A 23,675-nucleotide genomic window follows, 5' to 3' on the forward strand; every position below is an offset into this window, starting at 1 on the left:
TGTGTTCTATTATTTATTTTATTTTGTCTTTCTACGTGACTTTACCGAAAGAACCAAAGAGTATTTGTATGCTTATTTATAATGATTGAATATCGTAAAAAAATTGAAAACACTGAAACACATATACACAAGACCTAAAAACATGTCATACAAGAATGTGCAAAAATAAGCTTTTTTATATAATGTCGTTGTCCGGCGTTTTTGAAAATCCGGTGCCCCTTTTCTCCCGAAGCCATGGGATAATCGATGATCTACTGTATCTCTGTAGTTTTTTTGTATTCCTGCAGCTCCCCGCTTTTCCCTGTGTCCCCTTGTCTGCCCGTGTCTCCCTGTGTATCCCTGAGTCTCCCTGTGACTCTGTGTATCTCAATGTGTCTCCCATGTCTGCGTTGCCCTGTCTCTCTGTCTCCGTGTGTGTGTGTGTCCTGTATCTCCTTTCGATAAAACAAGGGCCTTTTAAGAGACAGGTTCATTTTAGGAAATGCGCATCCCCGTGTCTGTGTCTTTGTAATGCACATAGTTTTGCTCTGATATCTGTTTGGTTATGTTGTCTTCGATTTAAATCTTCCCCTCTCTATCCCCATGTCTCTCTCTCCCTCTTCCAGTGTTTGTCTTCCAGTGTTTCTCCCAGCGTGCGTACTGGAAATCTGTGAAAAATAGATTAATAGCGCATCGGATTTCTTTAGAATTAAATAAAAATTATCATTATCTTTTTCTCCCCCTCTGTTCTTTCCTTGTTTCTCTCTTTCTTTGTGCGTGTCTCTTACCCGCTCTCTCCCGCTCTCCCTCTTGTCTCCCAGGTCCCACGTGATGATGTGGTGGAGGTGTCATCCTCGCTGCTTCGTGCTCTTCGTCTCCGATATAAATACTCAATGCTCGCCATGCATAGCTTCTTTCCAACCACGGCCCAGGCCCTCCTCCTCAACAGCACCACAGCGGCCACCCCGGGGACGAGCCCACAGACTATCCCTCCTCCGACTGCTACTGCTACTATCCCGAGGAATATCCATCCCACTACTGCTTGCCCAGAGACTAGGCCAGATCATATCCTTCCTTCTGCTACTACTACTAGTTTGAAGACTGTTGCTACTGCTACTAGCCAGACTACTACTACTAGCCCAGAGAGTATCCCTCCTGCTATTGCTACTACCCTGGAGACTATCCCTCCTACTACTGTTAAAGCGGAGAATACCGCTAGTGCCGCTGCTAGCCCACAGCCTCTCACCTCTCCGGGTGCCAGCTCACAGCCTTACCAAGGCTCCTATAGACACCAGAACCTTCCGAGGCTGACCCCGGTGACTCCCCGACCCCCGTCACACTCACCTTTCCCGGCGATGGCGGGGGTGAGTGGAGGGGTTGGGGGAGGGGGGGACCCATATGGGGACTACGACGTGAGTGAGTTCCCGGAGGACTGCGGATTCACCGTAGAGATGAGGGGAGGAGTGGCTCACGTGTACGATGGGTGAGTGAGATGCGGATACTCACTGAGAAGAGACTCTCAGAGACGCTCGTATATACATAATAATTCCATTTATATCACGCTTTTCATCAATCTCAAAGCGCTGTACAGAACACAGCAGCAGACATGCACAGCATAAAGACAATGATAGGAATACATTTAAAAAATAAATTTACGAAATTAACTAAAAGTTTAATAAGTGGAAGCATATACGTCTTACCTATAAATGTCATTTTTGTCTGTCTCCGTCTGTGGACGCACACTTGCGAAGGATTTGGCTCGCAAACCTTGGGGTTTACGTTTAAAAAAAAAGTAGCCATTTACCACGCCGTAAGCCCCGAGGTGAGCCAGTGCTATTCCGTTTTACCAACCGTCAACATTAAAGTAGTTAAATAAACAATTGAGTGCAATGTATCGTTATTTAATTATTTCCTCGCGCAGTGCTAAAGCTGCCCCGGGGGTTGCCCCTAGTAACGCACACGCGCCATCGGTGGAGGGGGGGGGATTTCTCATTCGCGTTCAAATTCCAACATACAACGCTGAGGTAAATTCTTTAGTGTCATGTCCTCTTCTCTCCCCCCCACCTCAATGTGTGCACTTACTAATATTAAAGCGCTTAGATAGTATTATTGTAGCGCGGGCAGGGGGGTGTTTGGGGGGGGCGGCTGTGGTAGTAGCCCAGTCCCCAGCTTGCCAAGGTGCCACCTCGGTCAGCTGGGCAATCTAGACGAGGCCAGGGGCTCTGCGCGGGACTAGGCCTCACCATGGCAATGTTAAGTGCTATTTTCTTGCTTTCACTAAACTCGCGTAGATAGAAAACAAATATTTCTGAAATAAGTTTGGAAATATTAAAATAATAATGTTTGTGTGTAGACAACTAATATTTCAAATTTAAGTTGCTAAATATTACAATATTACTCTTTGTTTTTTTCGGTAAAGTCACGTAGGTAAAAAATTAATTAAATCACGACGTTTCGGAAGCAACCCAAGCAACCGTCATCAGGTGTTGACTGCTCCATCAAAATTACTGAGGCGTGTGAATAGAGTTTATCTCGAGACAACGTATTTATATAGGTTGTTAGGGGGAGGGGAGGAGTCAAGAGGTCGGGGGGGGGGGGTCTGTGACAAGGAGTGTGGATGGTGGTGCGCGGGATTAGCATGAGTTAAGCCGATAGATAACCATCTGTATTCTTTTTTGTTGTGCAGCGCCTGCCCGGTGAGTGATGGTGGCGTATCAGGCTGGGAATAGAACACCACTGGAAGAAATGGATATAGCTGTACAATTATAAGGCAGCTAAAGTTTGACTTGGTTGATGACATCTTTCCAATGATTGCTTAATTTAAAACCATCCTCTCGGTTGAAGTTGTGTCTATGTTTGTATATCTGGATGCTTCATGGACAAATCTTTGGTGGTAGCCAGGAGGTTTGCAGAGTACTTTGGTATCGGAGAAAACAATATCATGAGAACCCGCTGTGTTGAAACAATGATCAGCCACGGTCGAAGAATTAGTTCTGCCGTGTTTCAAATCTGATTTGTGCTCGCGAATTCGGTCGTAAATATGTCGTTTCTTCTCCCTGATATAGCAGTCACCGCAGGTACAACTCAATTTGTAAACAGATTTGGAGGGTGGGGTTGGCAATTTTTGGAAACCTTTTAAATCAACTATTTACCCCCTACTTTCTATTACTTTTTGAGTCATGGCTTCTGCAAACCTCTTATAATTTTGTTGATAGGCAAATAAACAGACAAACTGGAAGCCAGTGCAGGGAGGCCAACACGGGTGTAATATGATGTAAAGAATGTGTTCTGGTTAACACCCTAGCAGCTGCACTGACTTACTGTGCAGATTAGGAGGGAAGTACATGTGTATAATGGGTGAGCGAGCCAGAGAATCACATGGAGGCACAGTTTTGCACAGAGACTTACAGAGATGTGTACAGATTTATATAATGGCTCCTGCTCTTTCCCCGCGTGTTTCTGCCCACTCGTCCCTCTTTCTCCCCGTGCATCCCTCTCTCTCCCCTTCCCGTACACATCTCTTCCCTTCTCTCCATGTAGGGATGAGCTGGTAGACCTTCCCTATGGTGACCTGGCAGCCTTTATTGCTGATATGAACATACTCATGGCTATGAGTATCAATGGACCCCTGTGAGTATATACTCACACATACAAAGATCCCCTGGATAGCTTGAACAGACTGTTGGGGCAAGTGCATCTATGAAGGCCGACATGGCACACGAGGGGGTGGGTGGCCAGCAGCATGCCTTCCTATCGGCGATGTTTACACACCTTGCCAGATACTCGTTTGAGGCTGAGTCACTGGAGTTAGCCAAGAGCGGGAATCGAACTTGGGTCCCTGGATTCGTAGCGCAGTGCAGAAACCATTGCGCAACCACTCCCCATTAATGCACACAACAGCCGCCTGCACAGAAGGTCATCTTGACACCGCTGGTGCCAATATCAACAAGTTCGATCAGCTTCACATCCTGTACCACATCATCCCATCTCTTCTCCAGCCCGTGCCATGCTCATGTAGCCCCCTCTATCCGGCCGCACAAGCTGCTTGTGGCATTGTATGTGGGCTACATGACCCAGCCAGCACAACCTCGCCTGCGTGAATATTTCAAGCTGGTGCAGATGTTCGTTTTAAATAGTAATGTTACTACTGACGCTCTTACTACTTTTGTTGCTGCTGATAATGTTGCTGATAATGATATGATATTTAATCTACCCAGGAAATCCTTCTGTTATCGTCGCCTGCAATTCCTATCGGCAAAATTTCAGATGCATGCACTGCTAAACGAGATGAAGGAACTATCGGCACAGAAGAGAGTTCCTCACAGAGACTTCTACAACATACGCAAGGTACTCGGAGACTCCAAGACAATTACAGAGACACATACTCATCCAGAGACTCAACCACAGAGACTCGCAGACTTATTCAGATAAGCTCAGATTCAATAGACCCATATGACTCACTCATAGACTAATGGGCTCCCTCAGGAGTCGCACAGACTCGCACAGATACAGACTCACTCATAGGGACTCGCAGTTCCATACATAGACTTACTCCAAGGTCTCTGCAAGTCTGTGTCTCAGTTTGTTTCTGTTTAAGTTTGTATCTGCGTGTCTGTGTCTCTTTGTTTATCTCTGCATTTGGTTGTGTGTGGTTAGTATTGAATAACTGTTATATATAACTCTCGAGTCGCCCATGGTGTCATGGGTGACTCAGCTGGGAATGTTTTCTCCTTACTGTAAGTTTAGGCATGAGTTGTGTCTGGGTGTGTGCAGTGCTGTGTGGCTTATCGGCATCAGTTTCCCCTTTCCATTGTCTCTGTGATTGTGAGTAGCGGTAGTGCAATGCAGCGACCCGTGTTCAATTCCCGCTCATAGCCAACACCAGTGACTATTACAGGAACCGGTCCTGTGCCTCCCCTAGGTCGACCCAGTCTCGAATGCGTGCCTGGTGCAGTGTGTAAACATCACCACTGGGGAGACAAAGGCAGCCGGGGGTGGTGCTGGCCACCCACTCCCTCGTGTGCAGTGACATGGCTCATAGGTGCTTGCTAACAGCACTTGCCCCAACAATCTGTTAAGGCTATACTGAGGATCTTTGTCTTGTTTTGTGTTTATTTCAATTGGATGGGTAAAGTGTGGTGGCGTGCAGTATGTTGGGGTACAGTAGTCTATGATTGGTGTTGTAGTTTGTGGTGTGGTTTGGTGTGTATTGTGTGGCACAGTGTATGGGAGTATGACTTGACGCAGTGTGAGGGTAAGTGCAGTGGGGTTGACCTGAGTAGGTGGGGGTGGGTGTGAATGGGGCCGGGCGTGTTGGGGTGGAGGTGAGGATGACGCGAGTGTGATTAGGGGGGTGTATATGTCTCTACATTTGTCTTTGCATGTAACAAGATAAGTGTGTACCGAGGTGCTGATAACCGCTTCACTTAGAACAAATTTACATCAGTAACTATGGTTGAAACACCCATTTAAGCTTGTGCTTCGAGGCCTCAGGGGGAAGAGGCATCAATGACGACTTCTGGAAAAACGGCATTTGGTGGAGCCAAACTTTACCGATCCTCGAGGAATTAAAAAAAAATACACTTCAGGAAAACGCTGAGGTTGGCTACGTGGAATGTCCGAATGCTTACTTTAGAGGAGAGGCAGAGGAGCGACGCTCACAATTACGAGCAGAGCGCCGAGCGTCTAAAACACAGAGTTGGCACATTGGGGAACACAGTTGGTGCATCTGCCAGTCATCTCAGTGAACCCATGGCAGCTGGGTATGTTCGGTATCCTGCCATCGGCCCTCCGACACTTCACGTGGCCTTAAAGTGCACCTAGCATGTCACAAGTGCCGTGGTAACGTCACTGCCACCTAGTGGTGAATGGCAGTTATAATAATCAGGCACATTGTCTATATCTTTGTTTCTGTGTGTCTCTGTGGCTTTAGGTGGACACACATATCCACGCCTCATCTTGTATGAATCAAAAACATTTGCTGAGGTTCATAAAGAGGGCAGTGAAGAGGGAAAGCGACGAGGTGGTGCACAGAGACCAGGGGAAAGAGCAGACGCTCAAACAGGTACCACACATCAACACGCACACCTGGCCCAACCACTGCTAACCATATAATAATACAGCAAGCTTCTCTACACATACCACACACTGAAGCATATACAGTACCTTATAACCCTACATTATACAACAACAGCAACCGCCATTTGCCACTAAGTGGCGGTGACGTCACCACTGTGCTTGTGCCAGGCTATGCGCACGTTGAGGCCACCTGAAGTGTCGAATGCCCGCGCTGGCAGGAGGTCACGGGGCAGACCCAGGTGCCACGTGTCAACTGACTGAGATGACTTGCCGATGCACCAGCTGCTCCTTATTGCGGTACCACGGGGTACCAAATAATACAAAATGGCCGAGGCAATTAAATATTTTATTTCTGGAACACTATTTTTTCCAGGGGTGTACTTAACTCCGCGTTCAATCCAAAATCAGTGCTACTCCGTGATGTCGAAACGCCAAACAGCATAAAATTATCCGTTCTCGAAAAATTAATAGTGCATCGTGTACAGCTCGTCGAGATGAGTCGAATGCCGCATCGCCGACCATCAACAGACAAAAAATGACTGCATCACATACATTATGCGAGTGCCGGGGTGCTATGGAACCCTGGGGCACCGCCCCCTACTATGCCAACTTGCTGTGTTTTAGCCGCCCGGCGCTCTGCTCATTGTGAGCATCGCTCCTCTGCCCTCCGTTGTTGTTGGAGGTCGACTGCCTCCAACTGCCCAGTAGCGTCCTTCACGAGCCTCCTCCACAGAGGCCGATCTTGACACCGCTGGTACCAGTCATCGGCAGGTCCACTCAGCTTCACATCCTCTTGTACCACATCACTCCATTTCTTCTCTAGCCTGTGCTCTGCCCTTTTAGCCCCCTCTATCTGGCCGAACAAAAGCTGTTTAGGCATGCAGTGGCTGGGCATGCGGGCTACATGACCCAGCCAACGCAGCCTTGCCTGCCGGAGGAGCTCACCGATGTGACTTTGTCCAGATCTTTCAAGGATTTGTGAGGTCACACAATCCAGCCTGGTTAAACCCAGGATGGATCGTAGGCAGGCCAGCCTAATTGTTTCAAACTGGCGAAGATGTTCCATTAGGGGGGTCCACGATTCCCAAGCATAGAGAAGGGAGGGCATGACTAGCCAAGAACACCTGAAGCTTCGTATGGAGCGATAGACGAGGTAGCTTTCACACAGTGTTACGCAACCAATGAAAAGATAATGCCGCTCAACTAATTCAGAGTGTGACCTCTGCTGTCAAACCGGAGCCGGTCATGAGCACACTGCCCAGGTTTGGGAAACTTTCCACTCTCTCCTCAACTGCCCATCACCAATTGGGAGTTGTGGGGGTGGAGTGACTGATGGTACAAAATACCCAGGCAGGTGCTTAGTTTGGTGGGGCTGATAGTAAAGCCCCACCTCTTAGTGGCACGCTCCAGGTTCAGCAGCAGCATCTCCAACTCCTCCTCTGAGTGAGCAGCAATTACCAGATCATCGGCAAACATAACATCGTTGACCAATAGGGAGCATTCCTTGACCACACCCGGGCATCGATCAGCCTCCCATTGTATCTGTATCAGATGGAAATTCCTCCAGTACAGCCATCGAAGGCTTCACAAACTACGTGGTAAAAATAGATGTTAAATAATGTGGAAGCCAGAGGACATCCCTGTCACACCCCAAGGTGAACAGGGAAGGGCTCTGACTCCCGGCCACATAGTTTTACCCAGGCCCACTCACCATCATGAAGGTCCTTAATGATTGTGAACAAAGAGTCAGGGACTTTGACACTACGAAGAACAACCCAGAGTTCAGGCCTACTTGGTATCATCGGCCTTGACCAGGTCAATAAAGCAGAGATGTAGGTTTTGTTGGAATTTCGTACACCTCCGCTGTAGCAGGTCTGGACCGTGTACCCAACGCAGCCATTGCAGCTGCATGAGCCACAGTCCTAAACCTCGCCCATTTCCCCTCGACATCAGGGAGGAGTGGGGGACGATGCCAACCCCAGCCGCAAGCGATAATGAAATTCTCGCTTGCAACTTTCATCAGCTAGCTGAGACCAGGCCACTATGGGTTTCAATGGGGTCCTGGGTGTACACCCACCACCGGAGTGGAAGAAGGGCTGGCACTTCTTACAGATGATAGTCAGTGCGCGGATCAGCTCCACGGTAAATCCTGGTGTCAAGGACATGGGCCCGCATCCGCTGTTCCGTCACGAAATAGTCCAGCAGATGTTCTTGCTTGAACCCCGCATGCATCCATGATGTGTGGATGCGTCGATGCCCATGGGCTGCACACAAATCTAGCAGCCTCCTATCATTGTTATTGAGCTGATCTGGCCCATGCCTTCCAATCACTCCAGACCAGGTGCCAGCATCATGACCAACTCGGGCAATAAAGTCACCCAACAAGATGACTCTATTCCGAGGGGCCATTTTAGCTAGCACCCGTGACAGGAGGTTATAGAAGGCATCTGACTTATCGACCTTGCCTGCATCCCTCCACTGATGTTCATCTTCGGTGGGGGCATAAGTAACCAGGACCATCACTCCTCGCCTCTGATAGGAAAGCGAGCCCCAAGTAGCCTGGGCTTACAGCTTCCCACACCTCACGGCCATGCTCCCACACCCCCTTCATTCTTTTGTTCAGAAGAAGAGCCACTCCCTGTTGTTTGGCAGTCTCATGCCCCGAGTAGAGGACTGTCCACCCCTCATGGTGGCAGGAGCCAGAGCCGGTCCACCGGACCTCCTGAATACCACAGAGATCCAGGCGGTACCAGTTCAGCTCCCGACAGAGGAGTGGCAGCCTCTCCTCCGCAGTGAGCATTCGAACATTCCACGTGACCACCCGCAGTGGCTTTTTGCTGTTTCTGGAGGAACCCCGAGGGTGAGGATTCAATCTCCTGGCTCCGTCAAATGGGGTTTAGCCAGGAGATGTCATGGACACCAGTCCACCCGGGACCTCCGGCACAAGCTTAGTTAGATATGTTTGTCGTGGTTTAGTGGTACTTGGATTGAAGGTGGAGGGGTTACCAGCCCCTCGCACCCATCCAGAGCCCCCTTTGGCTGCTGTGGTGGCTACAAATGTCATGAGGTGAATGGCCAATCAAAATTTACCCTCCCCCCATGGCACTGCTCACCACAGCATTACCGTCCTCCTCCAACGAGGAGGTAGGGGGTTGTTTTGCCGAACTACAGTATATCTATTATACAATACGCTATATCAGCTACAATACAGTATAGGAATCCCCTACTATAAGTTGACGCATTTTGTGGTTTCACATATACGTTGCTGATGAATTGGGGAACATATTTCCTAATAACTGTAATATTTTGGATATGCGTAAAAAAAAAACTTTTTTTGCGCATTTTTTTAAACAAAGGACGCACGCGGTGAAAACAGACTAATCTGCAATGTGATACTATACTATACGCGCATCGCATGTTTTACGTGGGGGGAGGGGAGCCCTGTACGTGCTACTCGCTGTAACAGGACCAAATTAATTTGTGACAATGATAATTTGTGTGAATTTACAGGGGAAGCCAGTGGTCGTCCATGGATGGAATAGCAGCCCAAAAATGCCACCAATGGGCTTTTTTATCCACTAATTGTGACAGGAATCCAGTACTGATTTTTTAAAAATCCTCTGCTAGATCAATGCTTAATCACATAGACAGATGGATCATTTTGCTGCTGAAAAATCGTATTTGGGCAAAGTCACGCCCAATTCTTCCATATGTACACTACGTTATACGCTACGTAATATACATTACACTCTACACATCTATTTCACTCCATTATTCACATTGATATGGACAATTAGCCCAGCCATTACTATCTCAACAGTAACTCTATGCACAGTAATTTATTGTCACTCTTCGCTTAATGTCGGGGGTACGTTCCCGGTAAATGCAACAACGTTAAGTGAAACATTTTCCTATAAGAAACAACGTAAATAGGGGATGTTATGTCCTTGGGAAATTTCCTATCACACTTAAGAAAATAATAAACTTTTTTCACGTACGTATAAAAAAACTAATAATAACACTGGTGATTAAATGGAGCTATAAGTAGAGAAATGGTTAGGTTAACACCATTGATGCTTGTGGAGTGAGGTGTTGGAGCCACAGGGACACATCAAATGATTGTTGCACAACTTCTTCTTTTATAGGTCGAGTTGCTTGTAGCATTGCAAAGTATCAGTTGTTTTCCTGCACACTTAAGAACTGCCCTCTCTGCTTGCATCATCTTCACTAAAAATCTCCCATGCCTTGATTAAGATGTGGCAGATTTGAAAGTTGCAATGACACCCTAATTCACCACTTCATGGCTTTGGCTGGATCACCAGTAAACTGAGAGGAATGTGGCGTTGATTTTTATTTTAAATCCACACCGATAACAGGCGCTCCATATCACCGGCTGCAAAGCCGATAACAGGCGCTCCATATCACCGGCTGCAAAGCGGCGTAATGATTCTAATTTGCTTTTCAGTATGATTACCTTCCTACACATCGTGCCGCTTGAAGCAGTAGGATCACTTCTTGGTCTTTCAGCACTCGTGTTGAACAGGGTGGGTGAGTTGGTGGCCAGCACCAAAGACAAAGATCTCCCTGTAGCCCTTAGCAGACTATTGGAGCAAGTGCTGTTAGCAAGTAGCACCTGTGAAGGATGGCACGGCACACGAGGAGATGGGTGGCCAGCACCACACATGCCCAGTCACCTTTGTCTCCCAAGTGTCTACGTTTAATACACACCACACCAGGTATTAATTTGGGGCTGAGTCGACTTAGAGGAGGCCCAGGACCTGGTTCAATTAATCGCTGCCACTAGTGTTGGTAGGAGTGGCTGTGAGCAGCAACCAAACTCAGGTCTGCCAGGTTTGTAGCGCAGTGCACTAACCACCACTGCTCCCCACTCACTCTCACTCGCAACGATAACAACAACCGGCGTTCTCTAAGTGGCAATGACGTCGCCACAGTCAACTAAGATGATGGTATGCTGCCACGTGCTGTATCATTCCGCGTACTGTATCATACCGCTCACCTGTGCAGCCCAAGAAGACTTCCCATACAGTATGGCCGCGTAGAGATGTACTGTGTTGGTAGGGTTCGTTGTCTAGCAACGTACATGGTGCGCAGCCGCCTTGCTCTCCACTGTGGAAAGTAGTTGCCCACCGCCAGTGACGTAATAGCGATACCACGCGACGTTAGATACATACGTGAGTAGTGATTCATTGGTGACGTTGTAGCGATACAACGTTAAATGGGCCGACGTTAAGCGAGGAGTGACAAAGACTACAAACAGTAACACAGCACTTTTTGCTGATGATGAAGCTGATGATGCTGATGTTTATAATACTGTTGCTGCTGCTGATGATTCTGATTTAGGTGTTTGAAGACCTCAATCTGACTGCATTCGATCTCAGCGTGGACATGTTGGATGTGCATGCGGTAATACTGACTTGCAGATGCACAGACTTGCATACACCTAATATTTTCACAAAGGCTAACAGTCTGTCATAGAGCTGGTAGAGACACAGACTCGCGCTTCTACTCGCACTATTCACTCATCAATTTACGCAATTTTAATTGTACTGTTTCTTTCTGGGCACTATGTGTGTGTGTGATGTCTCAGGACAGGAACACATTTCACCGGTTTGATAAGTTCAATGCCAAGTACAACCCTGTGGGGGAGTCGATCCTCAGGGAGATTTTCATCAAGACTGACAACTGCATCGGAGGGAGATACTTTGCCCACATAATCAAGGTGAGAGAGATGCACGGGAGATGAGAGAAAGGGGATACAAGGAGTAAAGGAGAGGAGATAGAGTAAGAGATAAGAGGAGGCCGGGAGAAATGGAGAGATACACCGGGGAAGGGACATGGGCAGAGGGAAGAGATAACATGGGGAGGAGAGATACAGGAAGATAGAGAGAGAAATGAAGAGGAAGTTGATATCGAGGGAGGAGGGAAAGGATGAGTGAGGGAGGCAGAAGGCAAAAGGGAGACCGGGAAAGGGAGAAGTTGGGAGGAATAGATGGTGAGAGCGATGGAGACAGGAAAAGATGGAGTAGAAGGAAGAAGAGACACACGTGGAGAGGGGGAGATATGGGGTGAGATGGGAAGTGTCATCAAAAAAACACAAAGTGATGTCATTCACCATCTCTGCCATTCAAAGGTCACATGACTCGAAGTGCTGTCTCTCCCCCCCCCCCCCCTTTACAGGAAGTAATGTCAGACCTGGAGGAGAGCAAGTACCAGAATGCCGAGCTGCGTCTCTCCATATATGGGCGCGAGAGGGGCGAGTGGGAGGGACTGGCGAAGTGGGCAGTGACTCACCGAGTCTACTCCCACAATGTGCGCTGGCTCATCCAGATCCCTCGCCTATAGTGAGTGAGCTTCCTGGTTACGGGGACCCTCCAAAGCAAGGAAAATGTATATAGGGGATCCACCCAAATTGGGTGCCTCACATAGTGTCCCTTTAATAAATATAGCATATTTTGTGAGCAAACACAGAAATAATAATAAACACAATTTATAACGCAAGTATATTTTGTGAATGGGACACAATGCTTTATGGAGAAGTTTAACAGACTTTCGCGACCAATATTATTCACAATATAGGTTTTCTGGGGTTAGATTGCGTAAATATAAATGTGTCGTTAAGCCCGCCACCACTCGACACAGCCAATTCATAAGGTTTGTCACGTAAACAAAACGTGCAAATTAGTTACTACTTTAGCACACCGGTGTGTTGGAGAGTAACCCACAACATTTACGATTCAAGTACCATTACGTTTTTCTGGGAATTACAACCAGCTTCATCAGCTGACGGCCAGAATTGTGGAGAAATCTTCCTCCTGTTTTTTGGTCTTTTGGTTGAGAACTCAGAGGCTTGGAACCAGAGATCAAAGTCTATCGCACGCAGCCTAAAGAGCTGAGAGCCAGACAGGTGACCCTTGAGCTGTTGCTTGCAGGTGGATGGTGATGTTTGGATGTGGCGTGGGCGTGTTTGCATTGGGAGGGAGTCCCAGATGGCCGGTGCAGCTATGGAGAAATGCTGCTCAGCCAAAATAGCCTTGGTTCTTGGTACAAGATGAGTGCAATGTTTGACGAAATTCATTGGAGGAATGGGCTTTTGTATGGTCATTGGAGCCAGAATTGGAATCAGTATGGTGGGAGACCTTGAATATGAGCCCCGATGGCACAGCAATTTTTTTACTGTGTTCCTGATGCTATGGTGAGCCGGTGCAGAGTTCTTAGCGTAGCCATGGAAGACACATGGCCATGCCTCCTAATGATGAGAACAGCGGTGACAGTTTGTTTCCAAGCTGTTGTAGTTTTCTGAGGTGTTTTTTCCCTAAAAGTTCCCGAGGTAAGGATGGCCGTAATCAAGCGAGAGCCAACGATACAACAAGCCCCCCGAGTGCTTGCAGCGGCCGGAGTCAACGTTGGGGCGGATGTGCCGCCACGATGGCCTGAGACGGTGATTACGTGTCTCTTTATTTTGCGTTCAGGACATGCTTGTCAATGGAGAAGGAGGAGTCAAGTTGATGCCGAGGATTTTTCAGATGATTTGAGAGGCTAAATGTGGAGCCAGCGATTAGTAGAGTTTGAGGGAACGACACCCGTGTTGGACCATAGCCTGGTGCCTTGGAAAAAGAGCCCACGGACATGTCCAGGTTAAATTGGTGATTAAACCGATACCAGTGCTGTAAGAGGTATAACTCGCAAGGTTAAGTGGACCCAGGTCTGAGGTTGGAGTGGCTGTGATCATTAATTCTGGGACTTTTGATGAGGCGACTGATTGGGAAGATGTAGGCCGAGAAAAGTAAACGAACCAAGGATGGATCCCTGAGTGACACCTGCGTTGGGTTTGACGACTGGGATTGAGGACTTGCCAACCTTGACGTAGAACCTTATGTCAGAGAGGTAAGATGCAAGCCACTGTGGAGCTGTGGCATTGATGGTGAAGTTAGATTCTAAGCTTTGAATCAAAATCTGATTTAAAGCGTCAAAGGCGACAGAAATGTCAAGGCTGATGATAGAAACAGGACGAGTGTGCTGGGTGGCAGGCAGACAGAAGAGGGCAATAGTTGAGGGTTGAAGTGATGTCATCTTTGAATCGGACAAGTGTGAGGCACTTAAGTTTGGAGATGGATGATACATTTTTGATGGGGTGGTAGTTTTAAGGGTCATCAGCGTCTGAGTCAGGTTCTTAAATGGAGGTGTCACTTGGCTCAATGTATGTAAGAGAGGGGAAAACACTCGTCTGGAAGGAGGAATTGGCAAGGTGAAAAACTATCATTACCAATTTGTTAGTGCACTGCCTAAAAAAGTTAATGGTAAGATATTTAGGGGAGAAGTTTTAGTCCAGGTGTTGTCGATTAGATTGAGAACTTCTAGGCATATAACAGGTGAATTCGATGAGAGAATCAAATGAGGGAGTGAAAGAAGTAATGGCTGGGGTTTGATCTTGACAGACCGAAGGAGACATCGTGATGGTGTAGGCGATGCTGGTGAGTTTTGTCAAGAAAGCGACTATACTTAAAAGGAAGCGAAGATTCCGGTGATCGCACACGGTCACCATTTATCAGCGATGGAGAATTGGCGTGAAGTATAGAGCAGAGTTGACGTGGGTCAGTTGGCCGCAGAGATGTGATCGTTTGTGTGAAGTGCGCCAGGCCACGATGAGCTTTGTGGGTGGTGGCTCTACCAGCGAGGCGATGTGTAGCATGATCAGCTTTGAAACCAGAGGTGAGAAGAAGATTCGGCATGGTGAGGTTTAAGGAGCCAAGATTGCGAGAGTTGTCGGTGATTGTTGGAGTAACTGGGCAATAAATGGTAATAATGGAGTTATGAGACTGGGACAATTCCTCATAGTTGGACTTGACAATTGGATACGTGCATGATTATTATATGATGCTGATGACAGACTTGTCTCTCCTTTGTCACCCTATGTCTCACCCCATGTCTTCCTTTCTGCCCATGCCTCTGTGCAGTGATGTGTACCGCAGTCGGAATCATCTGGAGAGTTTTGAGGAGATGCTGGGAAACATTTTCCTCCCTCTCTTTGAGGTGTCGATTGCTCCACAGAGGCACCCGGAGCTGCACCTCTTTCTCCAGCACGTGCGTGCCTCCCCACATCTCCTCACGTCTCCCGGCGTCTACCCGTATCTCTACCTCTCCATGTATCCCTGTCTCTCCCTCTCTTTCCCCATGTCTTGCCTTGTCTCTCCATATCTCCCCTTTTGCCGTTTTTTCGTGTATCTTTCCGTGTCTCCCCTTGTCTGTATCCTGGTGTGTCTCCGTGTCTCGTTGCATCTCCCCGTGTCATCTTTCTGTCTTCCTCTCTCATATCACGTCTTCCCCCCTCGCCCTATATGTCCCAGTGTGTTTCCGGTGTCTCCCTGTATAGCTTCGGGTCTCTCCATATATTTCAGTGTGTCTCCTAGTTACTGGATTTTACAGTGTGGACTTGGGGCCCCAATGTCTCATTGTGTCCCCATGTTCTGCCCGTTCAACACAGGACTATTGAATGTGGTCTGCTGTATGGAAATTGCTGGTAATTTACAAGATAATTAGCATTAACATGTAGGTTATTGTAGTCAATAAATTGATATGTTGATTTTTATCTTAGGCCTTGTGGTAGTTTTATGCCAAAATTCTTGTCACTCACCCTCCACCACCCAACGAGATTGTCACATTTCCAAAGATATTATTTGTGCTTTCCGATGTATTGATCAAATTATGACCAATACAACTCCTCACCGGTGGCTGAATACTTTCGATGGCTTAATGTAACATCAGCATATGGCGACATTTCAATCAAACTGCTTAGAGCTTTTAAAAGTAAATTAAACTCTCACATGGAGTGGCTGCTTCAGCTGACTCTGCTCTCCGGCTGTGACATCAATAACTGCGAAGCATTAGTCATTTATTTGTAATTTGGGTATAGATAATTTTAATGTCATTATACGCGTGCAGTTTATACAATTTGCGGATTAACCGTGCACTTGAGATTTTGATATTAATAACTCATGGATTTTCCCTTGAGCCCAAATTAATAATCTAAAAACAGTTATACATTGTTATTTTTGGAAATGTTTATGACAAATCATAAGTGCTTAAACCGAACAAATATTTGCTCCGGTTAATCCGAAATCCACGTGATTGCTGCTACGGTAGAGTAGTTGCATACCTTTACAACAGTGGGCAGAGTTTGTTTGATTTTGATTGGCATGGCTCTGCTATCCACTTAGTGGGCCAAGTCTTCTGCGCGGGAGCAGGAAAGTGTTATTACTGAGCACGTGCATCGATCAATCGATCGTTAGTATTCATTCTAAATCAAAAGAGTAACAATCAAAATCATCAGTTGTGCTTCATTTTGAGTGATTTATCCGATCAGTTATTTTGTGAGTTTTCATTTATATGTAGCGACATCATTGAACGCTCTATGTAACCGCCGCTACTTATGGCCTATAGTAACGGCCTTGGGTCAACAGGGGGCAGAAGTGAGGCCGTTGGGCCAAGGTTAACCCCAATGTAGCTCTGGACCAGGGGTACAGACCCCAGGCCCCTCCGGACGGTTTCAGAAGGGAGGAGTGGCCAGGGCGGAGTAAGCCAGAAGCCGGTATAAAAGCCGGTCCCCTGAACGGGACCGGCAGTCGTCGTTCACCTGAAGACTCAAGAGCCACCCTGGAGTTGCCACCTTGAAGACCCGAAGCGAAGAGCCCAAAGGACTGAACACAAACCTCTGGCTAGGGTCGGGCAAAAGCTTAACCAGTGAAGAGGCTAGAGCATAACCAGTGTTAGGCAGGCTAGCCGGAGGAAATACCTCTCTAAGTATCGGGTGGAAGGGGCCGTACCCCTTTTTGTTATTGTTATGTTATAATAAACGTGTTGCCTCCAGACGAGAGAAGTCTCCGCAAGTTTTATACTCACTACATAAACATTTTAGTGGTTTTTTGAATCGAGATCCATGTAAATATATTTAGATTTTCCACGATTTATTATCTGCGGCCATCTTCCTTGTCTACTACATTTAGAAATACATTTAATTGATTTGCAAAGAAGACTATTGAAACGGATTTCTTAAAATAACAAAAAAACTATAAGGATAGGTCTTCTTGGTTCATTCAGTAAAGTCACGTAGAAGGGAAATAATAAAATAATAACATATTAAAACATAATCAAATACAATTCTCACGACGTTTCGGCCACAACGCAAGCAGCCGTCCTCAGGTGAAGAACAGGTCTGTTGGAAAGACAGCGTCTGAATGAACACCACCAAGCTTCGCAGCGTATATTTAAGATGGGTTACAGGAGGAAGGGCGCCTTGACAAAGGAATTTGCATATCAACAGAGGAATTTAGCATATTTATGGAAAATGCAGATATGGGATTAGTCACTACTTGTGGATGTGTAAGAGAAAGAACCAAGAAGATGAATCCTTGCAGTCACGAAAGCTTTAAATCGAAAAATAAGAATAGGCTTTACACTTTCTGGCAATTAAGCAGGAGATGTTAAAATGTTCAAACACCAAATAGATACCTATTGCACGGCATCAAGTCTGTATTAACCACACATACTTGTGGAAAACCAAGCAAACAAACATGCTCTGATAATATATACATTGTCTTTGAAACGGATTGGCCTACACCAGAGGCAGCCTTCTTTATGGCCTTGCCTCACCAGTGCCAGACTAATTTTTTTTCAATAGCGCATACTTGTCAACTCATACGGTTTACCCGTAATTTTATACCGGGAAATTTTCAGGCCTATACAGCGTACAGCCGTTTCAATATGAGCAAATGTTTTTTTTCTCCCTTGTGATGGGACATTTTCAGATGAACTTTGAGATTTATAAAGGCACGGGGTAACCAATGAGGTCTGAGTTGGTCTATAATAAGGTAGGCACTGATAAAGGGTTGACAGATATGATAACGTATCCCACTACTATTTCTGTCCTCGTCCTTAAAACCCTAACCACCATCCTCCTCCCCCTTCCCGTTCTAAACCTCGCCCCTCCCTTTTCCTGTCCTCACGCTTCCTTGCCATTCCTTCCTCTCCCCAACACTCAAATGCCATCCCTTTTCCCCATCATACTAATGTACAAATTTTTTATTCTTGTAAAGTGCTTTGACTCAAGCGTGAAATAAAATCCTAAAAATATAAGATACTGGGAAAAAGGTCCCAATAGATTACAATTATAATAGCCCAGAAATGTCCATAACATGCGTTACGTCACTCCACATGCCATTCCCCCCCCCCCCCCGTCATTAATAATAAAATAATGAGCGGGTGGATTTTCACACTCAAGCGGAAAAAGGTCGAGCGGAAAGATATTTTAACGCAAATTCGCTTTAAATTGTACGCTCCTTTATTGCAAGTTAATCAAATAAATAATTATACGCAGCAACACAGTGTATTTGGTGTTTTTATTTATTTCTTCAGCACTTGAAACAAAAGGTAAGTAATTTTTTTGCTTCTAAACTCTTTGGTTCTTTATACCTACGTGACTTTACCGAAAGAACCAAAGAGTATGGATTCCTTTCCATTTAAAGCTTTCGTGACTGCAGGGATTCATCTTCTTGGTTCTTTCGGTAAAGTCACGTAGCAGGGAAATAATAAAATAATAAAAATAAAACATAAAATACATTGTTTTATTTTTATTATTTTTTTCGGTAAAGTCACATAGAAGGGAAATAATAACATAATAAAAAGAAAACAATAAGATACATTATGTTTTATTTTTATTATTTCCCTTCTACGTGACTTTACCGAAAGAACCAAGCAGAAGTATGGATTCCTGCGGTCACGAAAGCTTAAAATCAAGATTTTGCTTCTAAATTATGATAAAATAAATACATGTCTCCGTCATTTTTCAGACATTGTATCGATTTTAAATTGAATACAACCCCAGCGAGTGAAATCACAAGAAAACGTAAATGTACATTTTAAATATTACAGCTTCTGTCCTAGGATGGCCAAAAGGCTAATTTAAGGTCAGTCACATGAAGTGAGGTATTTTATGACAGAGTTTGGTGCAAGCATCAGTGCCATTAATACAGTACTACAGTGAAATGCAGTGTAGTGTTTGATGACATTCTTTCGTGCAAGATCCACTGCCATTAAATGTATTCACGATACTATTATACTGTGCTCAATTTTATCGGAAATATTACAGCTTCTGTCCTAGGACGTGCAAAAGGCTAGTCTTTAAATAATATCTTAAAATGTGACAATCTGGTTGGGTGATTGAGGATGAGTGACTAGAACTTTGATGTAACATTTCCACGGGGTTTAACTCAAATAAATACGGATCAAGTTTAAAGCGGTTAGATGTAGCTGAAACCTGGATAGCGTCACATGCGCCAAATGCGGTGAAGATGGACACCACACTCCATGTGTGCTCTCCGAGGTTCTTCAATTTGTGAAGTAGTTCCAGTCAGGTTATGTCTTATCACAACTCTGGCTGTCACCTGATGAGGCTGGTTGTAATTACCGGCAAAATGTCATACTCTGAATTGTAAATGTTGTAGGTTTACTCTCTAACACACCAGTGTGCTGAACTAGTAACGAATTGGCATGTTTTGTTTAGGTGACAAACCTTACTAATTGGCTGTGTCGGGTGGTGGCGGGTTTAACAAAACATTTATACGTATGCAATCTAACCCAAAAGCCTCCATTATGGGTCTTTTAACTTGTACTTTATTTATCTTCAACACAATATACAACCTACAGCACATACCAACTTGTGGGAATTACTCTGTTTAGATACCCTGAGCTCTATCTTGCCAGCTCCCCTTGTCCACTTCTCCACCCTTCTCCAACTTTCTCTGTCTCTCCACCAATCCCCATCACCTCCCATAACTGTCCTCTGACTCCCCCATGTATATTTCACTTCTCCCATCCATGATTTTTTCATATTAATCTCTCCAATCTGATTTGAAGTGTTTCACCACCGTAAAATCAGACTGTGTGCTCACACGTCAGATCTCTATGTGACGGGTCGCCAATGGGAATTGAGCACTCCTTATTTCAACTCAGTTCAATAGATTCAGTGAGTGTCGATTTGTTGTTTATTCGTTGAATAGGATTCATTTCTCAGTGCCCCTTCCAAATTGGCAAGTGAGGTGATCGACTTTTGCTGATCACATTAGTTTGAGTCTTTATCTTTGATTTTGCATCAGTAGATTTATTTACTGGATAGCTAAATTCGATCTACCATTGTATTTCTGTACAACGGAGTGAGTCTAGTTTTTGTATGAGCGTGGGTGTCTGAGTCTGTGTATCTTTGTGCGTATCTGTCTGTGAGTATGCATGTCTCTATGTGAATTGTGTCTACACATCTCTGTAGGTCTCTGTGAGTGTCTCTATGCACCACTGTTTGTATGTGAGTTTGTGTGTCTCTGCACTTATTTGCATTTATACACATCCACTTTTTGTGTGACAGTTCCAGCAATGTTGTTGATCGGTTATTGTTGTCGCGTGACCGCTATACAGTCTGTGGTGACCTAAACTGTCCAGGATTTTCAAACACATGCTTCCTTGTCTCCAGGTGACTGGGTTTGACAGTGTGGATGATGAGTCGAAGCCAGAGGAGGGCGTGTTCACTGTGAACAGTCCGCTGCCCGGGCAGTGGACTCAGAGCAAGAACCCCTCGTACTCGTACTACCTGTACTACACCTATGCTAACATCACCGTGCTCAACCACCTGCGCCGGTGAGTTCCTCAGAGTTCTTGCGAGTCCCTGTTAGACTCTGTGAGATCCACTGAGACTGTGTCTCAGAAGTGAGTCTCTATGTCTCTGTGTAAATGTGTGTCGATGCATCTACGCTGGTTTCTGTGTTCGTCTGCGTATATCTGTGAATCTCTCTGAGTGAGTGTCTCTGTGCATGTCTGTGGGTCTCTCTGTCTTTAAGTGATTGTGTGTCTCTGTGAGTCTATGGGTCTCTTTGTGGGTCTCTGTGAGCCTGTGAGTCGTCTGTGTGAGTCTGTAGATCTCTTTCTGAGTCTGTCGGTATCTGTGTGATTATGTCTCTTGAGTGGGTCTGTATTTGAGCCTGTGGATCTTAACTCATCGTTTGAGTGAGTCTCTGCATCTGTGAGTCTGTGAGTTTTTGGGTCTGTGTGAGTGTCTCTGAATGAAGCTGTGTCTCTGTGTGAATCTTGTGAGTCTCTCTGAGTCTATCGCTGAAGGAGTCTCTGTGCCTTGATGTGAGTCTGTGTCTTTGAAGTCATCACCACTCCCGATGCTGGCTGCACTTGCAAATAGTCCTACAATCCGACGCAAGAACGAATGTCACATTGAGAGAATAAAAAAAATAACCTAACGAACACAACACTACCTCATTTACAAAGATCTTAACTATCCACCACCACCTATACGAAAAGCATGCTGATCGTTCTGGAGAACAGCAGAGGCTCTTCTGGGGTCGAACATCACTCCAGAGGAAATGTGGCATCACCGATGGGCCAGTGTAGATAAAACAAAAATTTGAAGATACCATTGCCGAATCTCCTGGCTTCCCACAATCAATGGTTTATTATAAACCACATCAGGGCTTCTCATGTGTGATATGGATCATTTGTGATGCATAAGCGGCATAATAGACAATCCACACTGCAATTGTGGTGCACTTCAAACAGTGGACCACATCGTAAACAGTTGCCTGTTATATTCACTTTCCGGCAGGACAATAAAAGTTAATTTTGCATCAGTAGATTTTCTTTACTGGATATCTAAATTCAATCTACCCTTGTTTTATATACAACAGAGTAAGTACATCTGTGGTTTGTGTCTGTGGTTGTCTTCATGAGTCCGTGGGTCTGTTTGTGAGTGTGTATCTCTGTGTGAGTCTGTCTACGTACCTGCTGTAGGTCTTTGTGTGAAGTTTGTGGATATCAGGAATATGATTGAACACCTAATCTTTTGCAACCAATATTTAAGTACTTTATTATTTTGTGATTTAATTTATGCTAATTACGCTGTATGCCAAGAAAAAGTTTGTAAACCCCTTAGGATTTTCACATTTTACAGATTTCAAACCTAAAATGTTATGAAATCTTAATCTAAGTCCTAATAATAGATAAAGATAACCTGATTAAATAAATGACACAAAAACATGATCCTCTTTCAACGTTTATTCCTCTTCAAATGATTCTACATTCAATAACCATGTGTGATAAAGTATGTGAACCTTTAGATTCAGTAACTGGAGACACCCCCTTGGGCAGTAATGACTGCAACTAAAGTGATTCCTGTAACTCCTTCAACTCGGTGATATGTACGGGTTGCCTTGCATGGACAGCTCGCTTCAAGTCCTACCAAAACATTTTGATGGGGTTTAGGCCATTAAAATACGGAATTTCTTTTTCCGCAGCCATTCTTTTGTAGATCTGCTTGTATGTTTAGGATGATTGTGTTGCTGCAAGACCCACTTTCGGTTCAGCTTCAGCTCATGGATGGATGGCCTGACATTCTCCTTTATAATCTTCTGATACAATGCAGTGTTTAGTTTTCGCCAAACAACGTTTCTCATTGAAGCCTAAAAGATCTACCTTTGACTCATCTGTCCAAAGAACATTGTTCAAGACGTCTTGTGTGGATCATCTATGTGCTCTTTGGCGAATGTCAGACAGGCAGCAATGATCTTTTTGGAGAGCAGTGGTTTGTTCTTTGCTATCCTCCCATAAACACAAAGCTTGTTCAGTCTTTCTCTGATAGTCGAGTCATGAATACTCACACTAGCCGAGACGAGAGTGGTCTGCAGATCCTTGGATGTTTCTCTGGGATGCTTGTGACTTCCTTGATGATTTTCCAGTTCTTGGATCGATTTTGGTAGGATGACTGCTCCTGCGTAGAGTGACTGTGGTCTTGAACTTCCTCCATTTGTATACTATCTGTCTTGACAGTTGATTGGTTGAGCCCCAAATCCTTAGAAATGGTTTTGTAACCCTTTCCGAACTAATGAGCATCTATAACTCTTTTTCTGAGGTCCTCAGAGATTGATTTGATTGTGGCATGACTTGTTTCCGCACACCTGTATGGTGAAGACCAAACTCACAAACTTTCTGATCTTTATATAGGGTGGAGCCTCCCAAACTCACCCCTGTAGATTTATCTAATTATTTAAACACCTGATTCTAATAATTCCCTCAATTGAGCAAATTAAATCAGGGCTTCGTTTAATTTTTCACATACCCTGGACCTTAATTATTAATTGTTTAATTCATACATCATTTTGTTACAAAAGACACGGAATTGGTTAATTTCAACTCTATTTGATATTTAAGAAAAACGGGCTTTGATTCAAGAAGCCTATCATTGTAAAACTATGGCATTTCCATAATTATCATTGGGGGTAAACAAACTTGGTGGCTTCTGGGGGGGAGGGGGTGCCGGATTTTCAAAAACTCCGGCTAATCACTAATCATTATTTAAAAGTGTTTTTTATTCACATTCTTGCATGACATTACATTTTTAGGTGTTATATGCTTTTTGTTTGTGTTCTAAATATATTAACTATGTAATTGGCATAAATAAACAGAAATAGACAAAAATAAACATCTTATTTTAATCAGTTACTGTGCTGTGTATCATGTACTGTATATAATATTTAACGCCGAAATCAAGCAAA

General features: G+C 45.1%; 1 protein-coding gene across 6 annotated transcripts in view; it reads left to right on the top strand.

The window, feature by feature from the left end:
* AMPD2 (adenosine monophosphate deaminase 2) overlaps positions 1-23,675 on the top strand; it is a 54,655-nt gene that overhangs the window by 16,173 nt on the left and 14,807 nt on the right. For all 6 annotated transcript variants that reach the window (XM_078598567.1, XM_078598565.1, XM_078598562.1 and 3 more), the window contains 9 exons: positions 801-1,462; positions 3,520-3,609; positions 4,197-4,326; positions 5,912-6,043; positions 11,419-11,481; positions 11,666-11,797; positions 12,256-12,419; positions 15,033-15,159; positions 20,594-20,757. In XM_078598567.1, coding sequence (XP_078454693.1) covers positions 801-1,462; positions 3,520-3,609; positions 4,197-4,326; positions 5,912-6,043; positions 11,419-11,481; positions 11,666-11,797; positions 12,256-12,419; positions 15,033-15,159; positions 20,594-20,757 — 1,664 coding nt within the window. The remainder of the gene's footprint in view (positions 1-800; positions 1,463-3,519; positions 3,610-4,196; positions 4,327-5,911; positions 6,044-11,418; positions 11,482-11,665; positions 11,798-12,255; positions 12,420-15,032; positions 15,160-20,593; positions 20,758-23,675) is intronic.

Source organism: Lampetra planeri, chromosome 11, assembly GCF_965212315.1.
Source record: "Lampetra planeri chromosome 11, kcLamPlan1.2.h2, whole genome shotgun sequence".
NCBI classification, from domain to species: domain Eukaryota; kingdom Metazoa; phylum Chordata; class Hyperoartia; order Petromyzontiformes; family Petromyzontidae; genus Lampetra; species Lampetra planeri.